Source organism: Euleptes europaea, chromosome 10 (assembly GCF_029931775.1).
Source record: "Euleptes europaea isolate rEulEur1 chromosome 10, rEulEur1.hap1, whole genome shotgun sequence".
Lineage (NCBI taxonomy): Eukaryota > Metazoa > Chordata > Lepidosauria > Squamata > Sphaerodactylidae > Euleptes > Euleptes europaea.
The window spans coordinates 9280703-9307760 of NC_079321.1; the positions used below are offsets into that span (position 1 = coordinate 9280703).

At 48.0% G+C, this 27058-nt stretch overlaps 1 protein-coding gene across 1 annotated transcript in view; it reads right to left on the reverse strand.

Moving 5' to 3' along the window:
* TRAM2 (translocation associated membrane protein 2) overlaps window positions 1-25842 on the reverse strand; it is a 47074-nt gene extending 21232 nt beyond the window's left edge. The window contains exons 1-2 of the mRNA XM_056856837.1: window positions 25716-25842; window positions 3506-3569 (exon numbers count right to left, since the gene is read on the reverse strand). Coding sequence (XP_056712815.1) covers window positions 3506-3569; window positions 25716-25835 — 184 coding nt within the window. The 5' untranslated portion in view covers window positions 25836-25842. The remainder of the gene's footprint in view (window positions 1-3505; window positions 3570-25715) is intronic.
* Between the last annotated feature and the right edge of the window lie 1216 nt (window positions 25843-27058).

Below are 27058 nucleotides of genomic sequence, written 5' to 3' on the forward strand. Positions count from 1 at the left end.
GACCACCTCCGGGCCGCTTCCTGCTTTTTATATTGTTTCCAGCTGCGGATACCTCACGAGGACCTCACATTATCTGAGAATACGGTTGCCCACCTCCAGGCGGGGCCTGGTGAACTCCTGCTAGCACAAACGGATCTCCAGGCAACAGAGACTGCCTGGTTCCCCTAGAGAAAATGGCTGATTTGGAGGATGGACTTTGTGGCATGGTCCCCTCCTGAGGTCCCTCCCTTCCACAAACCCTGCCCTCCCCAGGTTCCGGTCCCAAAATCTCCAGGTATTTCCCAACCCAGAGCTGGCAACCTTAGCTGTGAAGGAAGGCACTCCTTCACACTGCTGTTTTTCATGCTTTGTTAAAACAGAGGTTTCAACACTCGGTTGCACAAGCCTAGTTAATGGAAAACAGAGGCAGGAGCCTCTGCTGGGAAGGCCAGCGGCCTTCGACCCGTTCAAACCAAGAGCCCAGTTCTCACCCCAACCTCCTCGGCTCTTTCTACTGCAACACAGGGCTGCTATGTGTGCCCCCGCCCCGGTCCCTCTGACAGCAAAGAGCCTCTCAGGAAGATTTTTTCGTTTTCTTTTTTTGAAGCATAGAAAACTGCTGTGTTTGTACCACTGAGAAGCAGTCATTCTTTATTGGCTATCATCCTCATTCTTTATTGGCTATCGTCCTCATTCTTTATTGGCTATCGTCCTCATTCTTCATTGGCTATCGTCCTCATTCTTCATTGGCTATCGTCCTCATTCTTTATTGGCTATCGTCCTCATTCTTCATTGGCTATCGTCCTAATTCTTTATTGGCTATCGTCCTCATTCTTTATTGGCTATCATCCTCATACTTTATTGGCTATCGTCCTCATTCTTTATTGGCTATCGTCCTCATTCTTTATTGGCTATCATCCTCATTCTTTATTGGCTATCGTCCTCATTCTTTATTGGCTATCGTCCTCATTCTTTATTGGCCATCGTCCTCATTCTTTATTGGCCATCGTCCTCATTCTTTATTGGCCATCGTCCTCATTCTTTATTGGCTATCGTCCTCATTCTTTATTGGCTATCATCCTGTGGTACCTCATTTTAAGGCCAGGCTTAGTTGTGGGTCAGCTAGGGTGCCTCCAGTATATTTTTGCAGCATGCTGGTTCAATACACCACGTGGAAAAGTTAATCACATTTTAGAGACGCGGAATGCCTGTTTTTATTTAATTTGTATTTATTGTTATCGGTTTTATAAATTACTGATGCATTTTATTTTGTGTTGTCAACCACCCTGAGCTCTGCCTTTGCAGGGGGAGGGCAGAATAATAATAATGATAATGATGATAACGATAATAACAATAATAATTTGGCTGCCTTTAATAATAATAATTTGCTGCCGATGATGATGATGATAATAATAATAATATTTCCATGGGGGAACTCCCCCAAGTTTGCAGAAAAACATTCTTTCTTTTTTTTTTTTTAGACCAACCTTCCCCATCCTCCAAATCTCTGGATGAGCTCTATGTGTCTCACTGCTCTTCAGGAGTCACAGAAGTTTGTGCAGAGTTAAACTTTAGATAAAGAAAAAGAAAAAAAAGAAACACAGAGGAAGGGGGTCATGAAAGTTGGCCAGCAAGAGGCCTTAAGAGAACAGTTTCCTGGAGGGAGAAATTCACCAATTGCAGATGCCAACTTTGTTCCCTCTATAATAGCAAACTTGACAATCAATTGTCTATTGCAAAAGGCAACCCGCAGACACGATAGAGAATCCTCTAAAGATGCAGAAACCCTAGGAGAGGCATAAAGACATTTACTTTGCCTGTTAAAAAGGCCCACATACCTGACACAAATAGCATGAGGAACATGCTCGTAAAACTCAGAGTGCAGAAAGGGGTTGAGGCGGTTAGGGGAAAGCAAAAACCGAGGCTGAAGGAGAAACTGGTCTGCTTCAGCCCCCTACAGTACTTTAGAGAGGGAGATATGGGTCAGAAGAGAAGTTTCCTCTTCCCTCCACCCATCAATTGCTTGGAGAAACAAGGGGAGCCTGCCTGAGCCCGGAGCCCTCTCTGCCCACAGCCTCTGCCCCTGGGAGCATACAGATCAAAGGCAGCAAGTCCTCCAAGCCTGGCTTCCTCTAGACCCAAACAATGACCAGTTCCTCACTGATGATGCTGCCAAAACATCCCATTCCTTTTCCCTACGTTAACACTGGAATTATACCTACTTCTTCACGTGACTTCAGTGATGTTGCTGTTTTCTTTTGAATTTGTTTCTCCACTATATGGACTCTGACTTCTCAAAAAATCCACCTTAGTTCATATTACCATTGCAATGTTTCTAACGATGTGTTACATGGAATATTAGTACATATGTTTACTTGTCTCTGAGCATATGTTATGAGTCACTAGTAAAATCATTATTATTAGTAGCCATTGCCTGGATGTTTTCCAGTGTGCCTGTATCTATCTAGCCGGTTAAGCTGATGTTTGTATTACCTAGGCTAAATTCAGCATAGTTCCTTCTTTATGTTTGGTGCCAAAAACAAGACATAGATAGTCCCTGTCAGGTGTTTTAATGACATAGGACTACACCTACAAAGCAGCAAACGGGGGGGGGGGGGAGAGGCCTCCCTTTTCTTTCTTACACACACGTGCAATATATAATATATCGTAACATAATATATACGAGCCCTGACCTGGATGGCCCAGGTTAGCCTGATCTCGTCAGATCTCAGAAGCTAAGCAGGGTCAGCCCTGGTTAGTATTTGGATGGGAGACCACCAAGGAAGCCCCAGGGATGCTATGCAGAGGAAGGCACTGGCAAACCACCTCTGTTAGTCTGTTGCCATGAAACCCCCCAAAAAGGGGTCGCCATAAGTCGGCTGCGACTTGACAGCACTTTACACACACACACACACACACACACACACACACACACACACACACACACACACACACAATATATATACGAAACGATTGGGGGGGAGAGATCTGAAAAATGACAAGCCCCACCAGATGCACAACTAGTGGGAAGATTTTGGGGCAGGGACATGAGCGACATCACTTTAGTCTCTTCCGAGTACAACCCGGAAGTGACAATGGGCAGCTCTAGGAATCGCTGGAAACTTTATGTTAAAACCATAGAATTTCTGGCAATTCCCAGAGCTACCCATGGTCACTTCCAGGTTGTACCTGTAAGTGACATTCCAGCAAAGATGACACCAGCATTAAAAAAAATCCTCCTGCCACCAGTCCAAGTGGTGGCTGGCGACGGCAGTGATCAGCAGGAGGCTTGGCAAGCCTATGCCCAACAACCATCATCCTTAATATTGGGTTGGCTCTCCCTCCTGCATTCTCTGGGATCTGCATCTTGATGGCTCTTTTAAAAAGCAAAATGGCGGTGGCAGCATTCCCACGATGCATTAGAAGTAGGATTATGACCCAGTAGAGGGTTGGAACCTGCCCGGCTGGACCGCTGTCATAGGTCATCAAGAAGAGGTGCTTTTGGGTTCCCCATAGGGTCACTTACCTGCTGTAGGCACACTGACGTTATACTGAGGTAAAATAAACAAGAAGGCAGTCTTGGCTGTAACCTAAAGAGAAAAAATACGTTCCTGGGTTAGTTGGCTTGAAAATCCCAACAAAGGAAACACTGTGATCAGAGATTTATTTGCCCCCCAACCCTCTAACCAAGGAAGAGAAACAACTCATCACTGAGCCCACCTCCTCCACTCAACTGTCCTACCCTGAAAGTGGTCACAAAAAGAAGATGTTGTCAGCTTCATCCATTACTCAACTGCTGTAAGAGTCAAGCTGCTTAATTTACATTTAGTGGCAGGTCCATGCCTCAGTAGGGGTGCTTCTGTTTGGCTGGCAGAAGGTGCCAAGTTCAATCCCCAGCACATCCAGTTATACAGATGTAATAGCAGGTCATGAGACAGACCTGGGAGAGGGGCTGTGGCTCAGTGGCAGAGCATCTGCTTGGCATGCAGAAGGGTCCCAGGTTCAATCCCCGGCATCTCCAGTTAAAGGGACCAGGCAAGCAGGTGATGTAAAAGACCTCTGCCTGAGACCCCAGAGAGCCGCTGCTGGCCTGAGTAGACAATACTGACTTTGATGGCTCAAGGGTTTGATTCAATTTAAGGCAGCCTCATGTGTTCCTGTGACCCTGGAGACCTGCTGCCAGTCTGAGTAGACAATGCTGACCTTGATAGACCAATGGTTCTGACTTGGTATATAGCAGATTCATGCGTGTGCGTATATTCTGGCACCTACGAATGGGAGTTTGCACTGAAGGATCTGTAGCAATCACCTTAAGCCTTCATATATCCCCCCCTTCTCCATCTTAACTCTATTTACAATGCTTTGCATGGCGGCCCTTACCCAAGGAGCTTGGGGTGTTATATATTTTGCTATTCCATACACTTATTTCCGCAGCCACCCTTTTATTTATTTAAAATATTGACCTTCTGCCTTCCATACCCCACTTCCTGAAAGGAAGCCAAGACAGCTGACACCAAGCGGAATCACTAACTTCGAAGGCCACAATTTAAAACGAATCAATATTAAAAGCTAACATTACTGAAAAAATGTCAACTACTATCCCAAGACAGAAAAGATGCAAGAAGCCCCTGATCAATATTGACATTAAAAGGGCCCTAAGATGTCAATGTTGTGCCCCATGGAAACTGAGCGGCTTTACATATTGACCACCACCAGAGATGGCTTTTCCTAAATTCCCAGGAAAATAGGACTGCCAGCCTCCACGTTCTCTCCTGGAATCCCAGCTGATTTCCAGACTACATCGATTGCTTATTTATTTATTATGTATTTATCTTAAACATTTATTCCACTTCTCCTGGAGAAAATGGCTGCTTTGGAAGGTGGACAGTATGGTATTAGACCCTACCAAGGTCCCTCTCCTCCCTAAGCTCTACCCTCCCTACCTCCACCCTCAAACCTCCAGGTATTTCCGAACCCAGAGTTGGCAACGCTACTGGGAAAGAAGTTCCACAACTGGAAAACTCCATGTCGAAAAGGGAAAACTCCCAATTATGAATGGCCTTCATGGGTGTGTCCTCAAGCTCCTTATTTCAGTTCCTGGATGGGCCAGGCTAGTCCCATCTTGTCAGGTCTGATTCCCATCCGGAGTACATGCTATCTTGGGTATACAACGAGGAACTGAATTTTAATATTCTGCTTTATATATTTGTCCTCCTCAGTGTTTCATAGTTATCAAATTTCTTCCTGATGAGACTGTATGAGCAGAACGTTGTCCCAAACGGCTGCTGGTTTGCGGCTAACTCCCTTTGTGGTTTTTAATTTATTGTTTCTCCTTAATTATTTGATATTTGCTTAATATTCTCTTTGTAAGCCGCCCTGAGTGCTTTTTAAGTAGAAGGGAAGGATCTGAGTTATCCATAGGGTTGCCAAGTCCCTCTTCGCCACCAACGGGAGGTTTTTGGGGTGGAGCCTAAGAAGGGTGGGGTTTGCAAAGGGGAGGGGCTGCAATGCCATAGAGTCCAATCGTCAAAGCGGCCATTTTCTCCAGGTGAACTGATCTCTATCGGCTGGAGATCAGTTGTAATAGCAGGAGATCTCCAGCTACTACCTGGAAGTTAGGAAAACAGTATAGGAGCGAAAAACATTTACAAACAAGGTGCAATTTTTATATAAGCTACTGAGATTCCTTTAAACATACAATGTTCAAATACAAGTAACCACTCTATAACCAACACATAGTATGTACAAAATATACAATAAAGGTGTTGGTTATAGTGTGGTTACTTGTATTTGTACATTGTATGTTTATAGGAATCTCAGTAGCTTATATAAAAATTGCACCTTGTTTGTAAATGTTTTTCGCTCCTATGCTGTTTTCCTAACCTTTGGTATTAGTATAGAGGTGCCTGTTTCTCCCCCAATACCTGGAGGTTGGCAACCCTACTTATACATAAAGAAATCTCGGAAGCTAAGCAGGGTCGGCCCTGGTTAGTATTTGGATGGGAGACCACCAAGGGAGTCTGGGGTTGCCATTAGGTTCCACTTCGCCACCGGCAGGAGATTTTTGGGGCAGAGCCTGAGGAAAGCAGGGTTTGGGGGGGAGGTTCCTCGCTGGTGGCGAAGAGGGCCCTGGCCACCCTATTAGCCCCACAGAAACAGCAAAGTACAGCCTTGAATCCAGAGGCAAATATGGGAACAGGAAAGCCAATGGCCGAAGCATGGAAGCTATTTAGAATTAAGAGTGGGGGCTCAAACTTTGAGCCAGTTTTCCTCCACAAAACCAAACCGCACCTTGGCTGCTCTGTTGCATCCTCAATAACATGCCAAGCTAGCAGCTGGAAGCTGGGCCGGCCCAAGAATCTGAGTCACACCCCGGGAAGGGGGGGGAAATGGACAGAGGAGAGAGCAAAACAATACTGACGGTCTTGAGTGGTGGTGGGGAAATACCCACAGGAGAGCCGGCGACATCTAAGCCGCATCGCCTCTTGCTCTCAGTCTTAACGGAGATGCAAAACCAATACAACAAAAGCAATACAATACAATACAAAAGCAATACAACCACCATCCTAAGACCACAGCTGAAGTGGCCTGGTGGGGGGGATACAGATCCAGGCTCCACCCCTGCATGCAAGCTCCGAAACCGACTACCAAGACCAGGGATGGGGAACCTCAGGCCCTGGAGCCGTATGCGGCCCCCAAGGACATTTTTCGTGCCCTCGGGAGCTCTGGGGCCGGGTGTGTGTGTGGGGGGGAGGCATGGAGGCTGGGGCCTGGTCGTGTGTGTGTGTGGGGGGGGAAGGCTTTTCTTTCTTCCTTTTTCTGTCACTCTCCTTTCTCTCCCTCTTTTTCTGTCTCTTTGTCTGTCTCCCTCCATCCTTTTCTTTCTTTCTCCCCCTCCCTCCATTTCTTCCTCCCTTTCTCTCTCTTTTCCCCTCCCTCCCTTTTCCTCTTTCTCTGTTTTCTTTCCTTCCTCCCTTCCTTTCCTGTGGATCGGCTGCGGGCTGTGCCCCCCTGGCGCCTCGTTTGCTCGGGCCCACCACTGGCTGCCCTCCCGCCTGGAAGGGGGGGAGGATGGGGAGCAGGGGCGTCCTCCAGGCCTTCTCTGCTTGGCCTCTCCTGGGGTTGCCGACCTCCAGGTGGTGGCTGGAGACCTGGCAACCCTAGCCTCCCCCCCCCGCCGGGAGATCTGCACCTGGTTATGGCCCCCAAATGATGTTATAAATGTGCAAATGGCCCTTGGCAGGAAAAAGGTTCCCCACCCCTGACCAAGACAGACGGGACCCGCTCCGTAACTGTGCTGACTGCCCCGTTTCCTACATTTGGCACAGAAACTACCAGGATTCCTGCCGATAAGCATATCAGGACTGACAGAAAGGCGCTCGGGCGTCTCAACATTACGGCCTCTTCTATCGCTTGCCAGCACTTTCGCACTAAGGTTCCCCCCCTCCAAAAGGCCCACCGCAAAACCGTTCACCGATCCAATTTTCCATTGCCTGCCTTCTGAAAAAGGCATTTTTTAAGGGAAGGGGACGTACTTGCATGCTACCTCTTCTGCTCGTACATTTTTTTTAAAAAAGTTTTATTAATAAAAATGGACAGTCAACAGTATATATACATAAACTAAAAACAGTCACATAATCACATAAAAGACTTTACAACCCTGCATCTGTAGCCTCACTTAACTGAAACTATATCTTATTATAAAATGGACATTTCCATTCTTTGAATGGTTCTTGTCCATAACAGGTCTACACCATTAATATCATTATTTTTTTTGGTAAGCGGTTAGCTTCACTAAAATATACACCTCTTTTATTTTTGACAACCAATCATGTATCTTAGGGGAGGATTTCTGGTTCCACGGCCTAGCAAAGACCATTCTAGCTGCAGTTAACATGTGTAACTCTATTATCCGATGGTCTCTAGGAATTTCGGGTCTCTAGGAATTTCGGGTCTCTAGGAATTTCGGGTCTCTAGGAATTTCGGGTCTCTAGGAATTTCGGGAAGATAGTTCAACAATAAGGTTTCTGGCTAAAGTGGAATTTGTTTCCTCAACCCAATTGACATAATTTTTACAGCCTGTTTCCAAAATCTTTTGCACGTACGTTTTAGATTCTAACAAGAGGGGATCCAGGAGGTCTTGGCAGGAGAGGGGAAAGTCCCATTTGCTCAAAGGCCCCCTTTCCCACCTCTGGGTACAGCTTAGCTCCCGGCCCCTATATGCTGGCTCTGCTTCTCCCCCAACAGCAGCTCTAGCTCTACTTCCTTCCGTCCTCACCATCTTCTCCTCCAGATGGCGTTTGGGGTTGTTGCCAAAAGAAATCCAAACTCCGTTTTCTCATCCCCCAATGACAATACATGCACATATATCACTCCTATTTTTTTTTTGGCAGGGGTTCTTGCCCCCAAGTTATTTTTAAACAACATATTTTCTGCAAAGTAGGGGGCTCCCCTGGTTGCAGAATTGTAGCTTCCTGCCGGGGCTGTCCCCTTTGTGTAGATTTTTTGATCCGCATAGTGACCAGACCATGCTATTAGCTGGATTTTCCATTCATTCTGTCTACCTCGCCTGGAGAAAGGACACCCCCCCTTCTTCCCCAGGCAGGGATGATCCACTAGTACAAATAATGAACTAATAAATAATGAACTAATATAATACAGTGTGGTATAATGGTTAAGGTGTCAGACTAGGATCTAGAAAAACCAGGTTCGAATCCCCACTCGCGCATGGAAACTTGCTGGGTGACCTTGGGCCAGTCACACACTCTCAGCCTTGACCCTGGCAAGAATTTGGAGGGGAGACCGCCAAGGAATACCAGGGGCATGATGCACAGGCAATAAATGGCAAACCACCTCTGAACATCTCTCACCTATGGGGGTCGCCATAAGTGAAACTCCCACTTCAGCCTTCAGGGTTCCATACAACCATGTTTTCTAATTTCTGCTGCTACCAAAAAAAAAAATACTATGGGCCGCAATTTAATTTTTAGGTGCCAGGGCAACCTGGAGCCTGGGATTTGTCAAATTTTGGATTAACCGTTTTATCATCTCACAGGTGCACTGGAAACCCTCAGACGTTTCCCCCAAGAGAGTGGTTATCTGGCAATCTGCGTCAAACTGCCATTCCCATCTCACGGTCTACGGGCCAAGCATTCAGACTACCAACTATTATCTCCCAACAAGTTGGTGGCACTTTAACAGTGATCTAGTCTACTCAGCAGCTCTCTGGGAGCCAGCGTGGTGTAGTGGTTAAGAGTGGTGGTTTGGAGCGGTGGACTCTGAATCTAGAGTCCGGGTTTGATTCCCCACTCCTCCACATGAGCGGCGAAGGCTAAGCTGGTGAACTGGATTTGCTTCCCCACTCCTACACACAAAGCCAGCGGGGTGACCTTGGGCTAGTCACAGCTTTCTCAGCCCCACCTACCTCACAGGGTGTCTGTTGTGGGGAGGGGAAGGGGATTGTAAGCAGGTTTGAGTCTCCCTTAAGTGGCAGAGAAAGTTGGCGTATAAAAACCAATTTTTCTTTTTGTCTCGGGAATACAAATAAATTCTTCACTTAAAAGCATTTTTAGATCAAGGAGGGTTCTACTAAGGCGTAACAGCTGCCTGAGGTTATGGGGCTTTTGATACGCAGCTATATGTCTGTATACACAGACATCGTGACATAATGCAAAGGCTATGTATATGGCGCCGAATAAGCTCGGGGGAGGGAACCGGATTAAAAAGTGTGAAGGACGCAACAGGTGAAGAGGCTACAGGCCAGATCTGCTGGAGGAAGGAGGGTATGCATTCAAAGGAAGATGCCCTGAGGATCCCTCTTCTGTATCACTGCTATAGTTTGCATTTATTTAGGGGTTTCCCCCCCCCCCATCCCTACAGGATGGAACGAGAAATGCCTGATGTTCAAGCTGGTTTCAGAAAAGGAAGAGGCACTAGAGATCATATTGCAAATACACGTTGGTTACTGGAACATACGAGAGAATTTCAGAAGAAAATCAGCTTGTTTCATAGATTACAGCAAAGCTTTTGACTGTGTGGATCATGAAAAGCTATGGCTGGTTTTAAAGGAAATGGGTGTGCCACTACATCTGATCGTTTTGATGAGCAACCTGTACTCTGGACAAGAGGCCACAGTTAGAACAGAATATGGAGAAACGGAATGGTTTCCAATTGGCAAAGGTGTCAGACAAGGATGTATTTTATCTCCCTATCTCTTCAATCTATATGCAGAACATATAATTAGGAAAGCTGGATTAGATTTAGATGAAGGTGGAGTGAAAATTGGAGGGAGGAACATTAAGAATTTGAGATATGCTGATGACACTACATTATTGGCAGAAAATAATGAAGATTGGAAACGACTACTGCTGAAAGTTAAAAGAGAAAGTGCCAAAGCAGGACTACAGCTAAACATCAAGAAAACAAAAGTAATGACTACAGGAGAATTACACAACTTTAAGGTTGACAATGAGGAAATTGAAATTGTTCAAGACTTTCTATTCCTTGGCTCCACCATCAACCAAAAGGGCGACTGCAGCCAAGAAATCAGAAGGAGATTGAGACTGGGAAGGGCAGCCATGAAGGAGCTAGAAAAGATTTTGAAGTGTAAGGATGTGTCACTGGCAACCAAGACTAGATTAATTCATGCCATCGTATTCCCAATTACTATGTATGGGTGTGAAAGCTGGACAGTGAAGAAAGCTGACAGGAAGAAAACAGATTCCTTTGAAATGTGGTGTTGGAGGAGAGGGTTACGGATTCCGTGGACTGCCAAAAAACCAAATCAATAGGTTATAGATCAAATCAAGCCTGAACTGACCCTAGAAGCTAAAATGACTAAACTGAGGCTATCGTATTTTGGTCATGTCATGAGACGACAAGAGTCACTGGAAAAGACAGTCATGCTAGGAAAAGTTGAGGGCAGCAGGAAAAGAGGAAGACCCAACAAGAGATGGATTGACTCAATAAAGGAAGCCACAGCCTTCAAGTTGCAAGATCTGAGCAAGGCTGTCAAAGATAGGACATTTTGGAGGACTTTCATTCATAGGGTCGCCATGAGTCGGAAGCAACTTGACGGCACTTAACACACACACACACAAACACACACATCCCTACAGGGCACAGTTTACATTTCGACCTTGTCATTTTAAATTAGAATTTAAAAAGCTTCAATTCATCGCAGTCGTTTTGAGCTTTTATTCTAAAGTCACGGGGATAAGTCAAGCTTCTTTCGTTCACATCATGGTGGTCAGACCATTTGACTAAGTCCTAAGAACACATGAACACATGAAGCTGCCTTCTACTGAATCAGACCCTCCGTCCATCAAAGTCAGTACTGTCTACTCAGACCGGCAGCGGCTCTCCAGGGTCTCAGGCGGAGGTCTTTCACATCATCTACTTGCCTGGTCCCTTTAACTGGAGATGCAGGGGATTGAATCTGGGACCTTCTACATGCCAAGCAGATGTTCTACCACTGAGCCACAGCCTCTGGTTCAAATCTCCGATCGGCCATGGGTGACCTTGGGATAGTCACTCTCTCTCAGTCTAATCGACCAACTTCACATGGTTGTTGTAAGGGAAAAACCTTTTTTTCAAGGAAACCATGGATGTTGCCTTGAATTCTGTGAAGGAAGGCAGAGAAAAACAGTGTCCCGTAGAGAGATTGTCTGGGGTTGTTTAGTTCAGGGGTGTCGAACTCATTTGTTATGATGGCCAGATATGACATGCATGTCGCTTGGTCGGGCCGGGCCATGTGTACCATAAAATTTAATGCCGGGTACCAGAGATGCAGACTTTATAGAAGATACAGGCAATGCAAATTAATGATTTTTTTAACTTTATTTTTTACTTAAAATGCAAGCATTCTTAAAACAATAACACTCTTACAGTATTTTCATTTATTTGTATTTATTTAACAGCGGGCTCGCCAGCCCAGATTGGGAGCGGGGAGGGGTGGCTGCTTCGGCTGGCTCGTGGGCTGGATAAGAGCTCTCAATGAGCCGGATTTGGCCCCCGGGCCTTATGTTTGACACCCCTGGTTTAGCTGTTTCGATATTTTTTGCTCCTCGGTGCCAATGCAATCGCTCCAATTTGACAAACAGATGTCCCCTTTCCTTTACCGAAAGCAGGGCCATGCTCAGCAGCTGACGGTACACAACAGCCAGAGATAATATTTCATTCTCTCTGCAGCGATACTCCAGCTTGTTAACCACCATGTGGCTCTTTGACAGGCAGGGAGCAGATGCCGTCCCCGCAGCAATCGATCGCTGCTGCCTCCACGGCAGGGGTGGCTTTTCCAACCTCCTCGAGGAAGCAGCCTGGTTAAATAAGGAAGCATGCATCTTAACCTTCCACAGGCTGTTGCAAGCTCTGTTTCTGATGATGCTTCAGAAGCACACTTAACTCATTGGAAGAAAAATGTCAGCGGTGGTGGGGGGAGAGGGAAGGGAGAGAAAAGCACCCTCTTCACATTCCAGAAGTTGGAGCTTATTTATCTCATCACTGGAGGACATCTTTCACTATGTGTTAATATGCCCGCTGTATAGCGGGCCTAGAGCCAAATTTTTGGACGGATTCTTGAAGGGAGTGATTTTCTGTTCTGAATTTGATAAATTGGTCTTTTTACTTTCTGACTCGGGGCGAAAACGCACGGTCGCTTTATCCTCCTTTAATCCCTGTTTCAGCCAGGGTTCATCCAGGATCGAACGCATGCGTTTCGCCTAATGTGCGTTCGATCCTGGCTAAAACAGGGATTAAAGGAGGATAAAGCGACCGTGCGTTTTCGCCCTCTGCCTCGCATGTAACCCTCAGAATGTCCCAATTTGCTATTGCGGCCAGGAAGGTTAGAGCTCTTGACGTTATTAAGAAAAAGTCTGCACAGGAAATCAAACAAGGTTTTAATCGAGACTGTGTATGTAGCTGATTTTACCAGGGCAATGTATACCGTTGTAATTTTATCTTTTTCTGATATCATTTTACGTTTTCTGTATATACGAAAGGCCTATGTTTTGTAATGCCTATTGCTAAACAAATAAATGAATACTACTACTACTATTTATCAGCCTCCTCTCTACCACAGTGTTAAAAAGTTCAGATTTTGGGAAGGCACGAGTTTGCAACGCCGCCAGCAAAGAGATGTTGGTTTCCAGAGGCCGCTAGCTGCAAAAAAATCAAACACGTGGCTTGACAGAAAGCAAAAGCCAAGAACTTTAATGCCTTTGGGCGGAAGATTCCCTTTTTGTTTCTACCCGAGCTCTGCCCAGTTTTTTTAAAAAAATTCATTTACATTACACTGCTGCACCGCTTCCTAACCAGTGCCTCCACGGTTTGACTAAACCAGGGAGATAAAGACAGAAACGAGACAGCTTGAGAGGACAGACTGTACTTTCAAGCATGGCTGCTGTCATCCCAGGGCAAATGAGGGGGGGAAACGGAAGATTTTCAAGCCAGCACCGTTTTACTGCTGTCTGATATCCCAAGCATTTCCAGCCAGAACAACAGTTGCAAACAGGGCAGCAGCTCTCCGCCGCAGAGAGCGAAAGAGAAAGAACTGAAGAGCAAAGAGGAGGTTTTGCATCCGGACTAGCGGCGGCCCTGGACTGTGTTTCCAATTTCCCACTTCTGTTTTTTGTACCTTTCCTGTTGGCCATGACTGTCTAATGGGAACTAACAAAAAGGGAAGAAGAAAAAAACCTCAACTTTAACAAGGCAAAGAACCTAAAAGTTGAGCTGAAAATTAGAACAAAATACTGATGTTATTAGTTGTGCAGTGTACGCTAAATTAAAAACGCCATGCCTTAAATGTACAGGGTGATCAATTAAAAGAACATATACAATAGTAACTAATTTTCCAACATAGTTGATGATAAAAAAAAAATGTAAATGACCAATAAATAACCCAGATGTGTTTCGGCCTATGTGCCCTTCTTCAGTGGTCATGTATACATTTACGTACTTTAGAAACACATCCAGAAATACATATACAAATAGAGGTATTGGCAGCCAATACGTTTTATCATCGATCGATGATATACACATCCATACATGGGAAATACATTATAAGACCTCTTTGTGAGCCAATCTGAATGGTGAAAATTCCATGTTTTAGAACAACAGGTGACAACGGACCACACAATATAGAAGGTTATCACTTTACAGCACACCTCTATTTGTATATGTATTTCTGGATGTGTTTCTAAAGTATATAAATGTATATATGACCGCTGAAGAAGGCCACATAGGCCGAAATGCGTCTGGGTTATTCATTGGTCATTTACATTGATTTTTTATCATCAACTATGTTGGAAAATTAGCAACTATTTAAATATTCTTTTAATTTATCAACCTGTACATTTAAGGCCCAATGTTTTTAATTTAGTGTACGCCGCAAAATAAATAATATCAGTATTTTGGCCATGACTGTTTATCCACAGGACAGACTATATAGTTTCGTTATTTTGGCGCGGGGTTAGGATCAACACTAAGACAAGGTGCAGTGGTTGCTACCGTCATGAAGATTAGATATAACACCAAGAACCTGCTCACGTGTACCCTTCAGTACAGGGGGACTTACAGTAAACGTGCTAAGGGACTGCAGCCCAAGATGAATAAATTAGAAGGGAGGGGAAAAGCCACCTAGTTAAAAAGATCAGATATGAAAATAAGTTCTTTTCATCCAACTGCTAAATTGCTCAGGCATCACTTCTCACTTCCAAAACTCGAACCACACCTGTTTCCAACTATAAAAAGACACCAGAAAGATATCCACAGCTGCATTCAACCATCCGTGAAATGTCAAAACGAGTACTAGGAAATGGTTTGAGGAGCATACCAGCGCCACCCATCTCTCAAAACCTACAATCCAACTGCCCCTGCCTAGTCACATATATTTTCCTTACTGAGTACAATCAAAAAAGAAATGTCCATACAGCTCAATATTCGTTCCAGGATGAAGTCTGGGACTTTTCAGTTTAGAAAAAAAGAGATGACCGAGGAGGGACATGGCAGGGGTTTATAAAATTATGCATGGGGTACAGAGAGTGGACAAATACTAGGACTCAGGGGCACCCAATGAAGCTGATGGACAGTACTTACGGGATGGACAAAAGAACATAAGAGCATAAGAAAAGCCTTGCTGGATCAGACCAAGATCCATCAAGCCCAGCAGTCTGTTCACACAGGGGCCAACCAGGTGCCTCTAGGAAGCCCACAAACAAGACGACTGCAGCAGCACCATCCTGCCTGTGTTTCGCAGCACCTAATAGAATAGGCATGCTCCTCTGATCCTGGAGAGACTAGGTATGCATCATGACTAGTATCCATTTTGACTAGCAGCCAGGAAGGAAATGCTTCTTTATTCAACAAGTGAGCCAAAAGTGGAATCCGCTGCCAGAGAACGTAGTGATGGCCACAGGCATAGACGGCTTTAAAAGAGGGTTAGACAGATTTGTGGAGGAGAAGTCTATCAGCAGCTGCTAGCCATGGTGACTAAAGGGAACCTCCACATCCAGAGGCAGTCAACCTCTGGATACGAGCTCCAGGAGGCAACCAAGGTCCATCAGTCAGTATTGTCTACTCAGACCGGCAGCCGCTCTCCAGGGTCTCAGGCAGGGGTCTTTCCCATCACCTACTTGCCTAATCCCTTCAACCCAGCCTTGTCAAGCATCTGTGAATACGGCCACGTGTGAAACCACCCTGTGAGCTATTTCTGGTTCTTCTTTCCCTTCTCCCACCCCAGTTGCCTCTCGGTGGGAGGATCGAATCCTGGCCTTCCGGGCCAGCCCCGCTTTCCTCTCCGAAACCTCCCCCCTGACTTTTCCCTCCCTCCCCCCTGGGTGCTTGCATTTCCTCCCCCTTTGTCACATCCCCTGCCCAGCTGGTGGAGAACGCCCTCTCCGACTCGGTTTCTTCTGCCCGGGTGCCTTTTGCGGCATCGCCCTGGAAGGGGTCCCGCCTGAACTTTTTCCCTGTCCTGAATTCCATTCCTGTGACGAGGGGAGGGGAGCATGAATGGAGGCTTTCTGCCTCCCCTCCTCCCGCCCTTCTCCGGGGTTTCTTCCAAGCCCCCACCCTCTCGCCTCCCTCCCTCTTCGCCTCTGCAGCCCTGGCACGCCGTGCAGAAATGCCAGGAATGCCACGCTCCTCCTCCTCTTGGCTTTCCAGCTTTCTCTTTGCTTTGCTTCCCTTTCCAGGCAGTGGTTCCTCCCAAATGAACTTGGCTCCTCCAGACACTCTCCTGACGCGGAGTCTGGTGGGGCCCTGACAGCACCCTTGGTGTGCGTGTCAGGAAGAGAGGGCGCCTCTGTGACTCAGTGGAGTGTGCGATTGAGGTTGGGGTTTTGGTAAAAAAAAAGAAAAGAAAAACCCTCTTCTCCCTCGCTTCTCAGTGCCACGTTTCAAAGCAAACTGAGGGAGACAGGGAGGGGGGAGACGGGGAGCTTTTTGCACAGGCAAATACGAGAAAAAGGGATTTCAGCCGCTTTTACCCTGCGCCTTTCTCGTTCCCATGCGCTTGAATTAACCAGTCGCTCCCAGTATATAGAATCATAGAGTTGGAAGGGACCACCAGGGTCATCTTGTCCAACCCCCTGCACAATGCAGGAATTTCACAACCACTTCCCCCACACACACCCAGTGACCCCCACTCCATGCCCAGAAGATGGCCAAAATGCCCTCCCTCTCATGAACTGCCCAAGGTCACAGAATCAGCATTGCTGACAGATGGCCATCTAGCCTCTGCTTAAAAAAATCCAGGGAATGAGAGGTTACCACCTCCCGAGGAAGCCTGTTCCACTGAGGAACCGCTCTGACTGTTAGAAAGTTCTTCCTAATGTCTAGTCAGAAACTCTTTTGATTTAATTTCAACCCATTGGTTCTGGTCCAATTTTCTGGGACAACAGAAAATAACTCCCTACTCTATATGACAGCCTTTCAGGTACTTGAAGATGGTTATCATATCCCTTCTCAGTCTTCTCCTCTGCAGGCTAAACATACTCAGTTTGAAGAAGAAGAGTTGGTTTTTATATGCCGACTTTCTCTGCCACTTAAGGAAGACTCAAACCGGCTTACAATCCCCTTCCCTTCCCCTCCCCACAACAGGCACCCCGGGAGGGAGGTGGGGCGGAGAGAGTGTGACTAGCCCAAGGTCACCCAGCTGGCTTCATGGGTAGGAGTGGGGAAACCAACTCGGTTCACCAGATTAGCCTCCGCCGCTCCTGTGGAGGAGTGGGGAATCAAACCCGGTTCTCCAGATCAGAGTCCACCGCTCCAAACCACCGTTCTTAACCCCTACACCACGCTGGCTTCTAGGATGCTTCTACGCAGAGGCAGGCAGTGGCTAGCCCCCTCTGCTCATCTCATGCCTCGAATAACCCCTCGAGGGGGTTACCATAAGTCGGGCGCGACTTGATGGCAATGGTTATTGTAAAGATGGCCAGCCTTTGGTTTCCTTGGAGGAGAGATGCTTAGGACTTATCTGTGATGTGGGGCAGGCGGCCCTGGGGAGGTGGGGGGAGGAACATCTGACACAATACAGGGACACAAACCAGAAGATGGTCACCGTTGCCTGGTTGCCTGAAGGTTCAAAAGACGTTGGCCTTCCCTTGCTACTGCTAGAGGAAACCTGATAGTGTTTTAAAGTTGCTTTAATCTCACTGAGCTGGCTGGTGAATCATGCGAGTTACCTCAAAGTAAACATACTTCATGCTCTTCCCTGCCTTTGCTAGAGCCCAGTTCTCTACCAAAGAAATAAAACACCTCTATGTTATAAGGGATGATCCACTAAGAAGGAATCAACATAGAAGGGCTAAATCATAACGTAGCCAAGTACCATTCAGCATTCATTCATTTACTGATAGTCTGTTTGACCAGCCAAAAGTTCATACATAAAATTGTCTGCCTTCATAAAAACGGCAAAACTAATATAAATTACAAAATTAGATAGAAGTCTAATGATATTAAAATGTGAGATACTAAAATAAATCACAAGAATTCACTTTTCACATCTTAATATTTCTAAAAATATAACAAGGTAATTGTTCCCATTCTATTTTTGCGAGTTTTAATTGCGATGGCACAAAATTTGGCAGCTGGGAGCAAAAAGTGTGGAGTTTCGCCCATCAGGAGCCTCTAAATCAAAAATTCTACGGGCTTATCGAGGAGTTCACTGATCAGGGGAGCAATGAATTTAATACGGGCCTCATAATAGAATGAACAGCTGAACAATACATGTTCGGTGGTTTTGATGTCTCCTGACCTGCACGGGCATAGCCTTTCCGATCTTGGAATCTTCTTGTATTTTCCTAGCCAAGTACCAAATGAATCGCTTCACATATTATTGTTCGCCCCATAAATACTGTGTAATTCATACTCTGCAATTCATTTCAACAGTTGTACCCAGAGATTAAATACAACAGATATGCACAGGCTGCTTGCAATATAGTCCATATAAGGGGAAGGTAGCTCCAAAGCCCCGAAGAAGGAATATGGTCCCCGAAGAAGGAATACAGTAGGAATTTGGGGCGAAAACGCATGGTCGCTTTATCCTCCTTTAATCCCTGTTTTGGCCAGGATCGAACGCACATTATGTGAAACGCATGCGTTTAATCCTGGTTGAAACAGGGATTAAAGGAGGATAAAGCGACCATGCGTTTTCGCCCATGGTCTTCTAGAATAGCTCCGTTTCGGCATCCTGAAGGACACCTATGCATGTTTGTTGTATTTAATTTCTGGGTACAACTGTTGAAATGAATTGCACACTATGAATTGCACAGTATTTATGAGGTGAACAATAATATATGAAGAGATTCATTTGGTACTTTATGATTTAGCCCTTCTGTGTTGATTTCTTCTTAGTGTAGAGCCCAGTTCTTGGCATTTACAAGTTCCTGAAACAACGCCAGGAGTCTGGTGGCACCTAGAAGGCCAGAATTCAAAAAGGGAAATTCCAGATAATTCAAAATACACCGACTTGCTTCCGGCTACCGCCAGTAACATATAAAACAATCCATAGCCTCCAGCCAAGCGCCGCCTTAACAATTGCTTTTGCTTTGATGCTCTCAGACAGAGACTCTCACCCCGACGAGATTACAATAGGTACTCTCAGATTTGCAACACACACCGGATGAAAAAGAGAAGGACAAAGGTGCCCAGAAAATGCCAGTCGCAAGACCGGCCCGGAGGGGATAACAGCAGAACACCGCTGGTTGCTCACAGCTCAAACCAGTTCGAGTTAACACCAGCAGCCTGGATAAAGACTCGTCTCTTTCATGGACCTCGCATTACTCACTGACAGCCTCGCCGCCTAACATAACTTCTCACCAACTACAGTGGACTGCCCAGCAGAGAAACAGACCCCGGAGCCAAACCCCGGAAGCAGACCTAGATGCCAACTTAATTTTATTTATTTTCATTTATGTTAGTTATGGTCCACCTTTCTCACAGGGACTCAAGGCAGATTATATACAGGGAGTCATTACAGTCAACGAAATGGGTCATTCAATCACCGATGTATTAGGATTTTAGGGGTCTGGAACCGCCAGAAAGAACTGAAGCATGGCATGGGGAGGGGCCGTGGCTCAGTGGTAGAGCATCTGCTTGGCATGAAGAAGGTCCCAGGTTCAATCCCTGGCATCTCCAGCTAAAGGGACTAGGCAAGGAGGTGACGTGAAAGACCCCTGCCTGAGACCCTGGAGAGCCGCTGCCGGTTTGAGTAGACAATACTGACTTTGATGGACCAAGGGTCCGATTCAGTATAAGGCAGCTTCATGTGTTCATAAGTATTAACATGACACATTAAGCGGTACAGAGATTACATAATAGGATCCTACTTACAGTAAGCTATACACAGCAGTATAGACCACAGTCCCAACCATTCTTCCAAGTATATTTATGAAAGCTTTTGTACAGCGCAACACTGTTACCTGTGCAGAACCCCCCCCCCCTTGAATAATCCAGTTTTGCATAGTTTGTGGAAAGCCAGGAGGCTGGGAGCTTTCCTGACCTTCTCGGACAGGTTGTTCCACGATACAGGAGCCACAACCAAGAAACCACATGTACGGACAGTTGTTGATTTACACCAAGGCAGTGCTATTAAAAAGGTAAAGGTCCCCTGTGCAAGCATCAGGACATTCCTGACCCATGAGGTGACGTCACATCCCGACGTTTACTAGGCAGACTTTTGATTATGGGGTGGTTTTGCCAGTGCCTTCCCCAGTCCATACCACCCTTTGGTATGGATACCCAGCCAAATAGGTAAAAGGTAAAGGTCCCCTGTGCCAGTACCGAGTCATTCCTGACCCATGGGGTGATGTCACATCCCGATGTTTACTAGGCAGACTTTTGATTATGGGGTGGTTTTGCCAGTGCCTTCCCCAGTCCTCTTCCCTTTACCTCCAGAAAGCTGGGTCCTCATTTGCCCAACCTCGGAAGGATGGAAGGCTGAGTCAACCTTGAGCCGGCTACCTGAAACCAGCTTCCGTCGGGATCGAACTCAGGTCGTGAGCAGAGCTTGGACTGCAGTACTGCAGCTTACCACTCTGCGCCACAGGGCTCTTCAGGCAGTACTATTACAGGGCCTAATTATGTCAGCTATACCGTCTTGGGCTTATCCACTTGCTAATCAAGCCATTTAATATATGCCATCATGCGAAGGCAATGCGCTTCTGCTAACTACATTGGACGAACAAGTCTGTCCCTGCGCAGTAGAACAAATGGAAAACAAACCTGGCATCAAAATCTCAGTGTTCAGAAACTGGTGGAGGGGCGTTTTAATCTTCCTGGACGCAGTATTACTGCAGATCTAAAAGTCATTCTTCTTTTTAAAAAAAAACTTCAAAGGGGGAATCCATCGAAAAAGAGCTAAACTAGAACCCATCAAAAGATTAAACATGTTATCACCCGCTGGCTGAAACAGAGATTTCACTGTAGTCACGAATAGTTCTTTATTCCTTCAATTAGACCTCTTCTTTCTCCCCAATGGGGACCCAAAGCAGCTTGCATCCTTATCCTCACAACTACCCAGTGAGGTAGGTTAGGCTGAAAGTGTGTGACTGGCCCAAGGTCTTCTAGCAAGCTTGCATGCCAGATCCTAGTCTGATTCTAACCATTGTACCACACTACCCACCCTTGTCCGCCAGCGTGGGGTAGTGGTTAAGAGCGGTGGGTTGGAGCGGTGGACTCTGGTCTGGAGAACCAGATTTGATTCCCCACTCCTCCACATGAGTGGCAGAGGCTAATCTGTTGAACTGGGTTTGATTCCCCATTCCTACACATGAAGCTGCTCTTCTTGGTGGTCTTCCATTGAAGCACTAACCAAGGCTGACCCTGCTTAGGTCCCCGATCTGACATGTTCAGGCTAGCCATCCAGGTCAGGGCTGTACAGCCCTGACCTGGATGGCTAGCCTGAACTTGTCAGATCAGGGAATAAGGAATAAGGAAAAAGGGATTAAGGGATAAGGAAAAGGCAATATCACGGTATGCACTGTTACGCATCTGCTAGTCTGTGGCCCTCTGCTCTGGTAATATGCAGGCATTTAAGAAGCTTCCGAGAGCCAGCGTAGTGTAGTGGTTAAGATGTTGGACTAGGATCTGGGAAACCCAGGTTCGAATCCCCAGTGTGGTGTCGTGGTTAAGAACAGTGGTTTGGAGCGGTGGAGTCTGATCTGGAGAACCGGGTTTGTTTCCCCACTCCTCTCTATCATCCTCCACATGAGCAGCGGAGGCTAATCTGGTGAACTGAATTTGTTTCCGCACTCCTACACATGAAGCCAAACGGGTGACCTTGGGCAAGTTACAGTTCTATTAAGAGCTCTTTCAGCCCCACCTACCTCACAGGGTGTGCTGGGGGGAGGGGAAGGGAAGGTGATTGTAAGATGGTTTGAGTCTCCCGTAAGAGGTAGAGAAAGTTGGCATATAAAAAACAACTCTTCTTCTTCTCTGTCCTGGAAACCAGCTGGGTGACCTTGGGCCAGTCACACACTCTCAGCCTCAACCCTGACAAATATCTGGATAGGAGACCTCCAAGGACTACCAGCGGCATGACGCGGAGGTAGGCAATGGCAAACCATCTCTGAACGTCTCTTGCCTTGAAAATCCTACAAGGTCGCCATGAGTCAGCTGTCACTTGACAGCAAAAAAAAAAAAGAGGGTTCCAAACACCAGAATAGAAACCTGATCTGACCCTCCTTAGCTGGTTTGCCGCTTTAACCTGTCTGGCTGCAGGCAGGTTGAGCAAAAGTATGTTGACAAAACCCCCCTAAAACCCCAAAGATTAAGGCCCTGACAGAGCCACCTGTTCTGCTCCCTGTGGTGTAGTGGTTAAGAGTGGTGGTTTGGAGCAGTGGGCTCTGATCTGGAGAACCGGGTTGGTTTCCCCACTCCTACACATGAAGCCAGCTGGGTGACCTTGGGCTAGTCACAGCTCTGAGAGCTCTCTCAGCCCCACCTACCTCACAAGGTGTCTGTTGTGGGCAGGGGAAGGGAAGGCGATTGTAAGCGGGTTTCATTCTTCCTTAGGTGGTAGAGAAAGTCGGCATATAAAAACCAATTCTTCTTCTCACCCTGTCTACATATTTTTCACAGGAGCTCTCTCTCTCTCTCTCTCATCACTTGCTGATGCGGAGACTTTAATCACGCTTTGAACATGTACAATTCTGTGTGGGCCATGAGCAATCGGCCTCAGCAAAGAGGCAAGATGCACAGGATGAGATTTCGCTCAATTCTCTCCGCACGAATCAGTCTGCGAAGCTGCCACGTGTAGGGGATGGAACCAAGACAGAAGAAAGGTACGGCGGGAAAGGGGGAAGAGGGGCAAAGGGGTGGGATGTCACAGCACGGATCGGCCAACAGGGTTTCTGGTTGCCATGGATCTAAGCAGATAGTTTCCACATTTCTCACAGTTCATCACCCCATCCATCCCTCTGCCCACCTCTGAGGGCCTTCAAAAGCTCCGTTTCGTAGAATCATAGAGTTGGAAGGGACCACCAGGGTCATCTAGTCCAACTCCCTGCACAATGCAGGAAATTCACAACTACCCCCCCACACCCCTAGTGACCCCTACTCCATGCCCAGAAGATGGCCAAGATGCCCTCCCTCTCATCATCTGCCTACGGTCACAGAAGCAGCATTGCTGACTGATGGCCATCTAGCCTGGGACCTTCCGAATGCCAAGCAGATGCTCTACCACTGAGCAAGGGACCCTCCCCATCAGCAGGCAGCATGTGCTTTACAGATTTAAGAACATAAGAGAGGTCATGCTGGATCAGACCAAGGCCCATCAAGTCCAGCAGTCGGTTCACACAGTGGCCAACCAGGTGCCTCCGAAAGCCCGCAAACAAGACGACCGCAGCAGCACCATCCTGCTTGTGTTCCACCGAACCCAAAATAATAGGCATGCTCCTCTGATACTAGATAGGTATGCATCATGACTAGTATCCATTTTTACTAGTAGCCATGACTACCCCTCTCCTCCATGAACCTGTCTGTTCCCTTCTTAAAGCCTTCCATGTTGGCAGCCATCACCACATCCTGGGGCAGGGAGTTCCACAATTTAACTATGTGTTGTGTGAAAGAAATGGAAATCTTACCAAAATTCTAAGCCAACCTCGGGCCAATCACTCCCTCTCTTTTACCCCGTCCCTCCTTCAACAAGCTCAAGGTGGGTATACGGATCTGCCCACTTCCATTTTATCCTCACAACAACCCTGTGCGGTAGGCTTGGTCGAGACAGCAGGACTGGCGCAAGGGCAGACAAGGACTGGCAAAAAGGCTATCAAGTATGCAACCCTGAGCTCCTTAGAGAAGGGAGGAGGATCCAAACAGACTTTTATAACTTTATTTTAATTGCTTTATTTATTTTTTATTACCCTCGTCCTTCCTCTAACGAGCTCAAAGCAGGCATACGGTTCTGCTCGCTTCCAGTTTATTCTCACAACAACCCTGTAAGGAGGTATCACTGGCCACCAAGATCAAGTTAATTCATGCCATTATATTCCCTATTACTATGGATGGGTGTGAAAGCTGGACAATGAAGAAAGTCAATTCCTTTGAAATGTGGGGTTGGAGGAGAGTGTTAGATACCATAGACGGCCAAAACAACAAATCAGTGGGTTCTAGATCAAATCAAGCCTGAACTGACCCTAGAAGCTAAAATGAATATACTGAGGCTATCGTAGTTTGGTCACATTATGAGAAGAGAAGAGTCACCGGAAAAGACTGTCATGCTAGGAAAAGTTGAAGGCAGCAGGAAAAGAGGAAGACCCAACAAGAGATGGACGGACTCAATCGAGGAAGCCACAGCCTCCAACGTGCAAGACCTGAGCCAGGCTGTTAAGGACAGGGCGTTTCGGAGGACATTGATTCATGGGGTCGCCATGAGCCGGAAGCGACTTGATCGCACTTCACACACACAACCCTGCGAGGTAGGCGCCGTCGAGAGAGCAGGACCATCGCCAAGGCAGCCCAGCGTTCGAGCCCCGGGGGTGCCAAAGGCCTGCCGGGCAAGACCCCCCTCCTGCACGACCCCCGAGGGTGCAAACTTCCCGCAACTCCAAGACGACAAAGCCCGCCCGGGATCACCCCCGCCCCCCTCGCCCCCTCGCCCCCCTCCCTTCCTTCCTTCCTTCGTTCAGCCTGCCGGGCCTCCGGCTCGGTTTCCCGAGGGCAGCGGGACTAGCGGGGCCGGAGCCGGCTCTCCTCGGCCCGAGAGCCCATTGTTCGCCCCGAAGGGAGCGCAAAGGGATGCCAGGGCCGGGCCAGGACGGAAGAATCCGGGCGGGGGGGAGGGGGGAGAGAAGAAAGGATCCCGAGCAAGCAGAAGGTCGAGATCGGGATCATCTGGGGCGGGGGGGGGGGTCTAGAAGACGGGATCCAACCCCATCTCCGCAGGAGGAGGCTCTTGGAGAGGAGGGCAGGGAGAAGACGGGGGGGGGGGGCAGGGGAAGGAAGAAAGGATCCCGAGCAAGCAGAAGATCGAGATCGGGATCTGCGGGGGGGAGGGGGTCTAGAAGGCAGGATCCAACCCCATCTCCCCAGGAGGAGGCTCGGCCGTGCGCCTTGGAGAGGAGCGCAGGGAGAAGTCGGGGGGGGGGGAGGGAGAAGTCGGGGGGGGGAGGGAGAAGTCGGGGGGGGGAGGGAGAAAGGATCCCGAGCAAGCAGGCGATCGGGATCTGCGGGGGGGGGTGTCTAGAAGGCAGGGTCCAACCCCATCTCCCCAGGAGGAGGCTCGGCCGTGCGCCTTGGAGAGGAGTGCAGGGAGAAGACGGGGGGGGGGGGGGAGGGAAAGAAGAAAGGATCCCGAGCAAGCAGAAGATCGAGATCTGCGGGGGGGGGGGGGTCTAGAAGGCAGGATCCAACCCCATCTCCCCAGGAGAAGGCAGAGATCCAACCCCATCCGCCCAGGAGGAGGCTCGCCCGTGCGCCTTGGAGAGGAGCGCAGGGAGAAGTGGGGGGGGGGGAGAAGTCGTGGGGGGAGAAGTCGGGGGGGGGGGAGAAGAAAGGATCCCGAGCAAGCAGAAGATCGAGATCTGTGGGGGGGAGGGGGTCTAGAAGGCAGGGTCCAACCCCATCCGGCCAGGAGGAGGCTCGGCCGTGCGCCTTGGAGAGGAGCGCAGGGGGGGAGAAGACGAGGGGCCCCGGGGAGGGGGACCTGGGGGCGGCAGGCGGCGGCCCCGGGGGCCGGCCGGGGGTCCGGGGGCGAGGAGAGGGGCGGGCGGGCGGCCCGGGGGGGGGGGGCGGCTCACCTCGAACATGAGCGCGACGAGGACGCAGAGCACCAGGCAGAAGCCGATGTCGGCGTGGTTGTGGACGAGGAACTCCTGGCTGAAGAGCGGGTGGCTTTTGGCCCGCCGGCGGAACGCCATGGCCGGCAGGCAGGAGGCAGGCAGGCAACCCCCGCCCCGCCGCCCCCACCCACACCCACACCCACCCACCCCCCGGAGCCAACTTCGCCCCGGCCCCGGCCCAACTTCGCCCAGCGGCCGGCCAGCCCCGCGCAAGCGCGCCCGCCTCGCCCCGCCCGCCTTAACCCCTCTCTGCCCGGGCGGGCCGGCCGGCCTCGGGGGGGGGGGAGGAGGAGGAGGACCCCCCCCCCACTCCTCTCCCTTTCCTCTCTGCGGACGCGCCGCCTTGGGGGCCGCGCCTGGCTGGGGGTGCGGAGGGAGCGCGCCCGGCCGGCTGCCCCATTGCTGGTGGGCTCGACTTCGAGGACCTTTGTGGCTCCGAAGACAACGACGGGTTGAGTGGTGGGCTTCAGCCGCCAAAAAAGACGCGTCTTGGGATGGGATGCGGTTGTATCCTTGCAAAGGAATGATCAAAAGCACATTAGAGACAAACGGAAACCTTTCTATGACTACATGGCAACAAAAAAACAATAATAAGACTCCAAGAATTACAATGGACTCAAGGTGGAGTTTTTATCCACTTTATTAGAAAATAACTGTATTAATAAAAACTCTAGGGCAGTGGTTCCCAACCTTTTTTTGACCAGGGACCACTAGGACTTTTTTGTTCGGTGCAGGGACCCCAAGGTGCAAAATAAAAATTCCGAGAATTTGAAAATAAACTTTAATCATAACTGTTAATTAAACATTAAGCTTAGAATAATATTTGAATATATATTTTTATAATACAGGACTTTTAATTGAAAATGTTAATTTATTATGGGTTTATAACTTTTGTTTTGCGGACCTTAATTTAGTTCTCGCGGACCCCTGGTTGGGAACCAGTGCTCTAGAGGGTAGCGCAAAGCGCTATACGGTTAAATATGAACTGAATGATTTACTGCTTGGTTTTTTTTTGCTCATTTCCCCCCCCCCCCCATTCCTTTTTTTCTTTTTGTGCCCTTACTTATTGTTAAAAGTCAATAAAAATATTTATATAAAAAAAAGAGAGAGATGGGATGCAGTTTTATTGAAATTGTTGGTCACTGTTAAGTCCGCGTGGGAAGGAGCCACGAGATCCGAGACGGAGCCCACCAACGCAACCTTGTTCGATTTCAGCACAAAACTCACTTACACCCTGAACGTGCCCTGCTTACATGTCCCCCTGGCCACCTGCGGCCGCTCCCCCCCTGATCCGTGATAGG